This window comes from Eubalaena glacialis, chromosome 19, assembly GCF_028564815.1.
Source record: "Eubalaena glacialis isolate mEubGla1 chromosome 19, mEubGla1.1.hap2.+ XY, whole genome shotgun sequence".
NCBI lineage: Eukaryota > Metazoa > Chordata > Mammalia > Artiodactyla > Balaenidae > Eubalaena > Eubalaena glacialis.
Window position 1 is genome coordinate 46,938,210 of NC_083734.1, and position 11,462 is coordinate 46,949,671.

An 11,462-nucleotide genomic window follows, 5' to 3' on the forward strand; every position below is an offset into this window, starting at 1 on the left:
AGTAGTTTGGGAAAAGGGGGTGGAAATGAAGATGTAGAGAGGTTGACAGATTGGAGAGATTTTTAGGATGTTAAAATGACAGAACCCATGTGACTAGTCCAGTGGGTGTTTTAGATATAGTTTAAAGCAGTAATGTCCAACCCAGATTCTTTGGCCTTAATAATTAATAATACCCTTTTCTGAGGGGGGAAACAGAACTCAGTGATGAATTTTCCTTGAGGGCAGAGGATATGGTAAGAGGCAGAAGTATAAAGAATGACCCACTCCCCCCCCCCTCAGGTTTCCAGCTTATATAAGTGGAATGCATTGTGATGCCATTCACTGAAATAAGAAACCCTGTAAAAATACTAATGAGGTGGGCTAAGACCATGGGTTTGAATTTGAACAAGTTGAGTTTGAGATGCCTTGGTTTTAAATAGTCAGTTTGACATACTGATCTGAAACTTAAATGATAGGTCTGCACTGGGAGTAAGATACTGAGAATCGTTGGCATCTAGATAGTAGTTGAAGCTGGGCTTAGAAGAGATTGCCTGGGGAGAAAACAGAGAGTGAGGAGACAGCCTTGAGGAATATCTGCATTGAATAACAGAGTAGAGGAGGGTGAGTCTGCAAAAGAGCAGTCTGACTAAAAACAGGAGGGAGGCTGAAGCCAAGGGAAGAGCATTTTCCATGAAGGAGGCAACGGTCAACAATGTCAAACGCTGCTGAGACATCAATAAGACAAGGAATGAAAAATGTCAGTTAAGTTTAGGGGCACGTTTCAGTGGGATGATAGGGCCAGAAATCAGGCTGCAGTGGGTTGAGGCGTGAGTAGGTGGCAAGCAAATGGGAGACAAATAAATGGAGACAAGATTTCTGGCTGTAAAGTGGGAAGAGAAAAGGTGACAGCTGTGGGAGTGGAGGGAGGGTTTACGACGGGAGAAGCCTGAGTTTGTGAAGAGGGAGCAGGTGAATATGGAGGAATGGGGCTCCTTAGAAGCGGGGGAGAGAATCTGGAGCACAGGTGGAGGGAGTAGCTGTAGATAAAAGGAGAGGCTGCGGGGAAAAGATGAGAAAGAGGCCTAATTATATGACCTTTAAGGTCTCTTCTCACTCTAGAATCTCCTGACTTAACAATTTCCTTTAGGGAGAACATTTGCGTGTATGCATAATCTATGCAAATTTATTCAAATATTCCAGTAGAAATAAATCAGTCAAGCACATCCTTATCCCCTACTGACGCAGTTAACGTCCCCAGGTTTATGACCAGTGTAATCTCTGGGCAGGATCCATCCCTCAGGTTTTTGCTCAACGCACACTGCAGTACACCCCAGAACCAGCCTTATCTCCCCTCGCCAAACCCATACTTCCCCGCGATCTCAGAGGCTAAAGGAGGAAGTAAAATTTAAAACCCTGAAACTACAACATATCCTGCTGCATTCGAAACGGCTGTCATTCATAAAAGGAAAACGCGACACTCCAAATCCATCCCCACTCCAAGCTCAAGGCATTTCTGCCTGAGCCGGCAGTGACACGTCCCCCAGATGGCCGGGGTTCAACACTAAAAGTCATTTGCACCCCCTCCTCCTTTCTCAAGACCTTTTATTGTGAAGAACCAGAAATGGGTTCCTTCTAGTCCCTGTCACAGCCCTCGCCCCAATGCAGCGGACGGATCCCCCGCAGTTATTCCAGAGGCGGCACCTAATAAGCCCTCGCAAGAGGGGGCAGAGAAACCCCTAGAGCCCTCAGACCGGCCTGGGACGGCCACGAGCCTGCCGCTAGCTTGAGAAGAGAGGGGGACAAGCCCCAAGGGATGGAAAGGGAGGATTAAGGGAGACCTCGGAGACCCGGGTAGCGAGGGGGTCTCCTCCCTCGAGCTTCTAAGGGGGATGGAGTTTCTGAGGAGGGCTAATCCCCTGCCACCGCTCCCTCGTCCCAGCTTCTCTGGCCTGCCACCCCCCTCCACCGCCCCGTTTGCTCAGGCTCATTCCCCTTCCCTGGGGCCGTCTGGACCTCCAGTTGTCCGTGAGCCCGGCACCCCCGCCTCGGCACCCCCGCGGCTCCGCGAACTGCACTCACCCGGCCCGCCATCTTCGCGGACACGTCCGGCTCAGCCGCTGCAGCTCGGCGCTCGGCGCTCGGAAGAGCCCGCCCCCGCCGCGCGCGCGCCCGCTGCCCGCCCTCGCGCAGGCGCGCAGCCGTCTACACGCCGCGCACGCGCTCCGCCGCGTCTCCGACACCCCCGCCCTGCAGTGCACGCGCGGGCTCGACGGCAGCCCGGTGTGGGCGGGGCGGTGGCGCCATTTTGAACGCGGGCGGCCGGGGGCTTGCGGGTTTTTCATGTACGTGTCTGCTGGCGACTTTCTTCAGGGCTCCTTTTGCGAATCTCATCACAACTGGCCGTTTGCGCCGGACTTTATAGGAAGTATAGGAAGGACGTTGATGCTTTTAATCGCTGAGCCCCTGCTTATCTCTGCCCTTTAATGGCCTTTTAACTTTATGCTTCCAGACCCAGTTAAGTGTGAAAATGTACGTAAAAGCACCCAGCGCGGTTACTGGCCTTCCCCCCTGGGAAGATCAGTAATGTGTAGTTGGTTCTGAATTCAAATTCTACGTGAATTCAGGCTTTTGTTTGTAGGCAGACGTGTTTCCTAGCTCCTGGAAGTAATCAGCCTTGGCATTTACATTTAGCTTATGTGTAGCCTGGAAAACTCAGGTTAAGATTTTCTTCAAATGTGTAAGTGAATTGTGATTGTATATCTTTATATATTAGTTTATTATTAAATATATTTATTAATAAAGGTAATTTGTATCTCTAACAACTTTTGTCAATTCCCAGTGTTCATTTTAGACAATATATACACGATGGAATTTGAATAAACTATGCTCTAAATTCGGCCTTTTTTTTTTTTTTTTGACCTTGTTGTTTCCTTTCTACCATACCATTTCCTCAGAATAGATAATAATAACAGCTGTCTACAAGAAGAGAGGTTCTCCCAAACAGGGTCTCTGAGGATCTTATTGCCTCTACTATCTTATATTTCTCTTTATATTTACACAAGACAATAAAAAATGATAAGACGTGTTACCTTTTCAACAGTTAATTAGAAAAAAATAGTTTTTTCCAATAAGAGGAAAGGAAAGAAAGAATTAGAAGAGCTGGGAACTCTCACACTGTACCTGAGAACCAGAGTGTGCTCTTGGACAAATCAGATGTTAACTAAATCATCGATGGATCAGAGTTTATCAGGAAGGACAGGGAACTAGTTGAACTCTGATCTGTTAACTTGGAAAAGCTATAAAAATAATTAAAACAGATTGGGGAGTTGGAAGGCTTAGATTCTCGTCCTTTTCCTTGCTCTGCCACTCACTCCCCATCTCCCTTCACCTCTCTGAGCCCCAGTTTCCTTACTTGGAAAGTGAGAGGTGTAATTCGATGAGCTTAACAGGTTGTCTTAAATTTTTTGATACTTTGAGTCTATAAATCAAAGAGATTTTGCCCAAATAATTACCAGATCCAGAAGATGCCATTGGCTCTCAGTACAATGATCTGACGTTATTTTCAAGGCCAGAGAATAAGCAAATGTATTTATCTATACCACTGCTTTGTTGTCTTGTTTTGCTAGGTAAACTAGATTGCAGGTGAAAATGTCTTCAATCTCTCCACCAAGGAGGAGTGTTTATCATCTAGGAAAGACAGGTTTGCTGGATGCTGGAGAGGTTCCACTGTGTCAGCTTACAAGCATATCTCCGCACGATAAGGGACTCTTTGTATCCTCTCACAAGTGGTATAAATTCATTAGAATCATGTGCACAGCCCTTTGCAGGGTCTACCAAAGAAATCATAAGCAGACATGAGCTCCTGCCCTTGAGGTGCTTAGCATCCAGCTGGAGGGGAGACATTACTCCAGGTTGTCACATGTCTGTGCATCCCATCTGTGCCTTGCTCTAATATTCAAGGTTGTCTTAGAAAGAGAGTGGAACTGATTCTGCATCACCTTCTGAGCAATCCTTGCAGTTATGGTTGATAGACAACAAATATTTTTGCTGCCCCAAATTCATTCCCCATTTTTTCTGGTCACAGCTACCCTGGTTCATGCAGCCTTGAAAGCATTGTCAGACAATGCACCCTGCCCTCCCCTGGCCTAGGAGGGAGCACAGAACCCAGGCTCAGTCAATCAGATGCTCTCTCTCCCAAGCAACTACAATCTGAACCATCCTGAGGAAGAAAGAAAGAAAATAGCAAGAGCTGATTTACCCCAATGGTGATATTCTGAAAAGACCATCCACTAATTATCTAGACCTGGAATTTACCTGATTTCTGTCTTTGGCAAAATCTGGTTGTCTCTCTTTGTCTTGATTTCTGTAAGTTAATCAGTCTTTCCTTTCCTCAAAAAACAAAAAGCAAAACTAAACGAAACTCCCTCAGCTTGTCACTGGTTCCTGAAATCCTTAATATACTTTCCTCTCACGGTGAGAAAATAGGTAAGACAGCTTACAATGATTTAAATTTAACCTAAAGTGCAAATGTCTAAGGTCATTTCCTAAGGTCTGGAGGGATTTTTCGGGGTAGAGGAGGTTGGTGAGGTGGGACTAGGGATAGGCTAAAAGAGGAAAAGGGGACTAGGTACCTGAAAGGTGAGGAGAGAAGATGACGACATGATGAAATGGAGGTAACAGTGCCCAGGATAAGGAACAGTGAGGCACGTGGGGAGAGGGGTAAGGGTTTGACCAAGGTCAGCTCTTGCTGATTACAGCTACTCTGTGACCCATTGTGATGGTTAATTTTATGTGTTAACTTGGCTGGGCCACGGCGCCCAGATACTTGGTCAAATGTTATTCTGGATGTTTCCATGAGGGTATTTGGGGATGAGATTTACAGTTAAATCAATGGACTTTGAGTAAAGCAGATTGCTCTCCATAATGTGGGTGGGCCTCATCTAATCCACTGAAGGCCTGAATTGAACAAAAGGCTCATCTCCCCAGAGCAAGAGAGAATCCTCCAGCAGACTGCCTTTGGACTTGAACTGCAGCTCTTTCCTGAATCTCCAGCTTGCCAGTGTCCCCCATCAGATTTTTGGACTTGCCAAGCCTCCACGATCACATGAGTCAATTTCTTAAAATAAATCTCTCTATATATACACATCCTGTTGGTTCTGTTTCTCTGGAGAATCCTGACTAATACACCATGTTTCCTGTCAGTGACAAGGAAGTGATTCCAGGCTTTTATGTGGTGAAACTTGGTATCACCTGTTGCTCCCTGTTAGATAACGAGCATCTATAGGTGGAGGCCCAATTCAAAGTCTTGGAAACCCCATGGATATAATTCTATTGATATGTTCAAATTACGTCCAGTTAAACATCACTTAACAAGTGCTCCATTAGAATGGGGCTGAGTAACTTTGGGACATTCTGGTTGTAACAGTGATGCTTAGCTAGGGGAAAATAGATTTCTTCTGTGTTTTGAGGAGTGAGAGCAATAGTAAGCTACATAAAAGTGGACTGATTCACTGTTATCCAGTTTCTTTAACAAAGCAATGTGATATCTTGCTGATTTCCACAGTAGTCAAAGGAAAACTAACTTTAGTCTGTGGAAGCCTAGGGTTAAACAAATGGCACTGGGGACAGAAAGGAGTTTTAATCACTTCAAGGTGTAGGTTTCAAAGATCTTCCAACAGGACTGCATGCAGGAGTTTCGGGGAACAGCGCTGTGCATTGAATTCACCACTGCATTGTGACTGTCAGAGGGTACCCTCCAGGGTGTGTGTGTGTGTGTGTGTGTGTGCAAGTGTGTGTGTGACAAGGACCTGCACTGACCCCTTGCAGAAGATATCCTTGTGAAGCAGACAAAGGTGGTCTTAATAAATCCTTTGATACCCTTCCCTCTGCACCTCCTCCTCTTTCCCAAGTTCTTTCAGCATTAATAACCTAATATATTACTCTTTCCAGGAGTGTATGCACTTTAAGAGAATATTGCTGGGGAGCAATAAAAAAACAAATCTCTAAGGGTAAAATTGCAGCGACTGGGACATCTCTATGTGGACAGCGATCCCTATTCTTGCCCTTCCAATCATAACCCACAGGTCAGCCACCCGTGTCCTCAGCCCAGGCTTTCAGAGAGCCCTGTTGAAAACTTGATATTATGGCCCCATCATAGCCAGTTTTAGGAAGATGAAGCTGCCATCTGTTTGTTTTCTGTCAGAGAAAACTATATCCCAGAAGGATGGATAAGGCTAGAGAACAGAGCAAAATGGAGAAAGAATATAGAGTTTTTTTAAAAGAAGGAAGACCAGCTGATGCAATGCAGCCTTTTAGCTGCAGTCAGGTATTTTATTGTCGGGTTCTTTATTTATTTTTTGATGAGTATGCCTTTTCTCTTTGGAGGACCAAGGACAAACACCTATAGACACAAAAATCAATTCATTCTGGAAAGCCTGAGTGGGCAGGAGAGATGATAGAATCCTCCGTGGAAGGGAATGCATGTTGCTATGGAAACCAGCTGATCCTTTAGTGCAAGCCCCAATGCACTTGCCAGACTGCATAACCCTGCATAATAAACATCGTGGGTCCAGAGAGCTGCCTGCATCTCTTTGAAAAAGAATCATTCAGATACTGGTCTGATGAGCTTTTATGCATCTCGAGAGAAGGAAGTCACAGTCTCCTGGGAGGGGCTGAGTTGCCTAGAACTTCAAGACACCAGAGGCCCACAAACCACATTGGGGGTGACTATATTTTCTCCAGAGGACTCCTGAGAAAAAGTGAAGGGTGTCTTAAGGTTTCTCCTAAGGGCAAATTTACTGGAGAGGTTTGTTTCTAGGGCAAGGAATAGGTACAGCAGGACTTTCCAAGGGAGGGAAAATACATCTCTCCAGCAGGAGCATGACCAGAATAGAAGGATAAGTTTAGTGATACTTGAGGGGAGGTGGTCCCGGTATACTGTGTTACATTTAAACTCTCTAAACTTAAATGTATTCATGTGAGAATTGGATGAGGTAATTATCATACAGTACCTAATACATTAAGCACCTGACCCAGCAATTATAAGGCAGATACTAACTACCACTACCAAGAGTGCTAAAACTAATACTAATAACACTATTAACCAATTTTAAAGTCGAACTCAGAGGCGGGGAGCTATCTCCAAATAAGATGCTTCTCAGGATGAAATCATCTCTGCTTCTCCCAAGAGCACTTTGTACTTTCCGTGCTGTACAAATAACATTATATTGATGAGAAGTGTTTTCTATTAAGAAAAAAAAACCCCACTCAATCAACATCACCATAAGCAATTTGTATTTATAGAGTTGCCAGAGTTTGAGCTTGTTCAATTTCCCCTGAGCACCAATCATGATTTCTATTATTCTATTACACTTCCTTCCTAATTATCAAAATTTTGTATTTTTAAAAAAATAAGTTGTTTTGCCTTATAAAGTCAGTACAACGTTTTCTCACAATCACTTTAAAAAAAAAAATCACAACCTCAACTCCTGAATACAATCACTAGTAAGTTAGGTCTCTTTTCCTTCTAGCCTCCTCCCATGCATTCCCCATGGATATTCTTTTTTTTTTTTTTTGGCCAAACCAGCAGCTTGCGAGATCTCAGTTCCCCAACCAGGGATTGAACCCGGGCCCCTGGCAGTGAAAGCGCTGAATCCTAACCACTAGACCACCATGGAACTCCCCTCATGCATATTCTTATAAAAAAAGACAGCTCTTCCTCGGCTAACAATGTGGTTATGTCCCTAAAAACCATCATAAGTTGAAAATATCGTTATGTCGAAAATGCATTTAACACACCTTACCTACCAAACATCATAGCTGAGCCTAGCCTATTTTAAACATGCTCAGAACACTTACATTAGCCTACATTTGGGCAAAATCATCTGACACGAAGCCTATTTTGAAATAAGGTGTTGAATATCTCATGTAATTTATTGGATACTGTTCTGGAAGTGAAAAACAGAATGGTTGTAAGGGTACAGAATGGTTTTAAGTATATCAGTTGTTTACCCTTGTGAACGTGTGCCTGACCCACAGACCTTGTGGGAGCTGTGTGGCTTCCTGTTAGATGATTTTGCCCAAATGTATGGCATATCACTGGCCCAGAAAAAGATCAAAATCCAAAATTTGAACTATGGTTTCTACTGAATGTGTACTGCTTCCCCACCATTGTAAAGTCGAAAAATCATAAGTCAAAACTGTAAGTTGGGGGACTTCCCTGGTGGCGCAGTGGTTAAGAATCCGCCTGCCAATGCAGGGGACACGGGTTTGATCCCTGGTCCGGGAAGATCCCACATGCCGCGGAGCAACTAAGCCCATGCGCCACAACTTCTGAGCCTGCACTCTAGGTCCCGCGAGCCACAACTACTGAAGCCTGCGCGCCTAGAGCCCGTGCTCCGGAACAAGAGAAGCCACCGCAATAAGAAGCTCGCGCACCCCAACGAAGAGTAGCCCCTACTCGCAGCAACTGGAGAAAGCCCGCGCGCAGCAACAAAGACCCAACGCAGCCATAAATAAATAAATATATAAATAAAAGGACCCGATGTTTTTTAAAAAAAATTGTAAGTTGGGGACCATCTGATTATATATATGAAATATATATGTATGTATGAAACATATATATGTGTATGTATGTACCTATAGGGTTGTAATCCGTTAGCCATTGAGTGCCATATGGACTGGGACTGTTTTATTCACAGGCTTGATGCAGCTCATGTGCAAATAATGCATATTCTCAGGTTGTGAGGGTTGGAGGCAAAAAGCTCTATTGTTATCAGCCTAAACGTTGCTTCTGTAGGCACAAACAATGGTAGGTAAAAAAAAAAATCTTATCTTTGCTGTTTCACCTTTTTTTCAGGTTATGATGACTCCATTTGAACAAACAAACTTCATAGTTGCTGGCAAAACTACTTTACATCTTTTCTTGCAAGTCATCAGGACACAAATAGATCATTCATAGTGCAGGAGATAAAAATACTAGTAAACATTTGGGGAAAATTAAACCAACATAAGATACTTTTTTTTTTTTTTTTTTTGGTTATCAAGTTAGTAAACAAAACAAAAACACTAAAAACCCTCTTTTTAAAAAGAGCTTACCTAATGATGAAGTAAGTAAGTTTGGCTTTCACTTGGTTGATGGGAATGGAAATTTTTATAATATACTCAGAAAATAGTTTGGCACGTAATATGTATCAAGAGCCTTAACAATTTTAATGTTTTGACTCAGTGATTGAACTTTTGGAATTCTTTTTTTTTTAATTAGCAAGGCATGCAGGAAGGGAAAAAAATGTTAGCTGCAGTATAATTCATAAGAGAAAAAAATTTTTTAAATCTAAATATTGAACTATGATGAAATACAAATTCGTACTCTAAGGCAAGTCAAGGAAAATTTAAACTTAAAGTATTTTCTCAGGAATTCCCTGGCGGTCCAGCGGTTAGGACTCCGAGCTTTCACTGCCAAGGGCCCAGGTTTGATCCCTGGTTGGGGAACTGCGATCCCACAACCTGTGTGGCGCGGCCAAAAAGATTTTCTCTTTCTCTGCCCTTGGGCCTCCTCTCTCCCCTCTACTAGGGATTGTGTATCTGTGTTACACATTCACCAAACCTCCTTATCAGCAGAAATACCTACTCAACCATAAATAGCAACATTCTCCTAGCATCACCAGGACAACTCCCCTCTCTGCTTAATTTCATAAGGGGCCACCGTGACCCATGACCCACTACTCGCTTTGTCCATGTAGATCTGGATTGTGTAAACTGTCAATAATATGTCATTTAGGGACTTCCCTGGTGGCACAGTGGTTAAGAATCCACCTGCCAATGCAGGGGACACGGGTTCGATCCCTGGTCTGGGAAGATCCCACATGCCTCGGAGCAACTAAGCCCTGGCGCCACAGCTACTGAGCTTGCGCTCTAGAGGCCGCAAGCCACAACTATTGAGCCCTCGTGCAGCAACTACTGAAGCCCGCGTGCCTAGAGTCCGCGTTCAGCAGCAAGAGAAGCCACCGCAATGAGAAGCCCGGGCACCGCAACGAAGAGTAGCCCCCAATCCCTGCAACTAGAGAAAGGCTGCACGCAGCAACAAAGACCTAACGCAGCCAAAAATAAATAAATTAAATAAATAACTTTATTTTAAAAACCTATAAAAAATAATACGTCATTTAATGTACAGCCCCCTCTGTCTCAAAAAATTTATATAACTGTGCTTTGACCTTTAACGGGCAGAACAGTTCTTGGAGCTTTCTGAGGGGCTGTTCCTGGGTTATGATCCTCAATTTGGCTTGAATAAAATTGTCCATGTCTTTCTTAGATCAACTGATTAATTTTTTTCGTCGACAACTACATGAAAATGATTAAATAAATCGATATATCCATATGATGGGATATCACACAGCTATAAAAAAGGTTTGTAAGAAAAATGTTAAACAATCTGGAAAATGCTCAAATTAAAATATTAAGTGAAAAAGACAAAATTGTACATATTCATAATCTGAACTATGTAAAAATTTCATGGAAAAATGACTGGAAAGGAATAAACCAAAATGGTAGTAGTGATTGCCTCTGGATGATAGGATGATGGGTGATTTTTTTTCTCCTCCTCTTCTTTTTCCTCTCTCTCTCTCTGGTGGGAAGTGTCTTTTTTTTTCCATTATACTTTAAAAAATGACTTTTTTTATAGTTAGGAAAAAATATTATAATTTTAAAGGAGTCATGTAGAAAAACCTCTCATATGTACTTACATTTACCCTCATATATACAGTCATTGTGATCAGGAAAGCATTTGATTAAAAAGATTAAGGTGTCAGACAGACCTAGGCTTAAAACTCTGCCCGGCTACTTAATTTTCCCCTTTGTAAAATGGGAATAATAGTAGATTCCAACTAACGGGGCTTTATGGTCATGCAGGTTAAGTCCTTAACATATTTCCTGGCACATACCACGTTCAATAGATGTTAGTTTCTCTGTTTATGTGCCATTAGGAACAGTTATGTACCATTTACGGGCGTTTGTAAACTTTTTAGTGAACCAAGTTGACATTAGGGGGCTGAGTTATTGAGAGTATTTCTCAGAAAGTGAGGACTGTGGTTCTGTGCGCCTGAACGCAGGTGCAGGTGGCTAGTATTTTCCCCAACTGTTGAAAATCTGTTCAAAAGCAGGGCGGCTGTCTAGCTTCAGACTGAACAGCAAACCTTCCTTATGCCTAATTTCGGTGTCAGTGTCTGGAGGTTTCCCACACAAAACAACGCCCCAAACTAGTTTCTACTTTTAGCTCAACCTCAGCAAATTTCCTTAAATATCACTATGAGCTTGGCCCCGCCCACATGCCCCTACCCAGTTGGTCCGAATGGGGTTAGTTCAATCCTTTGAATTTTTCCGAGTTGATTGGCAGAGCAAACCGGAAATCTTTTTACTTTTTTGATTGGTCGCGCACAGCCTAGGGGCGGGGCACATGGGCGAGTCTCACCAGGACCCGGTGAGCTGTC

General features: G+C 43.4%; 1 protein-coding gene across 1 annotated transcript in view; it reads right to left on the reverse strand.

The window, feature by feature from the left end:
• The window catches only part of NSF (N-ethylmaleimide sensitive factor, vesicle fusing ATPase), a 158,593-nt gene extending 156,470 nt beyond the window's left edge, over nucleotides 1-2,123 (reverse strand). Inside the window, exon 1 of the mRNA XM_061176781.1 lies at nucleotides 2,059-2,123. Coding sequence (XP_061032764.1) covers nucleotides 2,059-2,070 — 12 coding nt within the window. The 5' untranslated portion in view covers nucleotides 2,071-2,123. The remainder of the gene's footprint in view (nucleotides 1-2,058) is intronic.
• Between the last annotated feature and the right edge of the window lie 9,339 nt (nucleotides 2,124-11,462).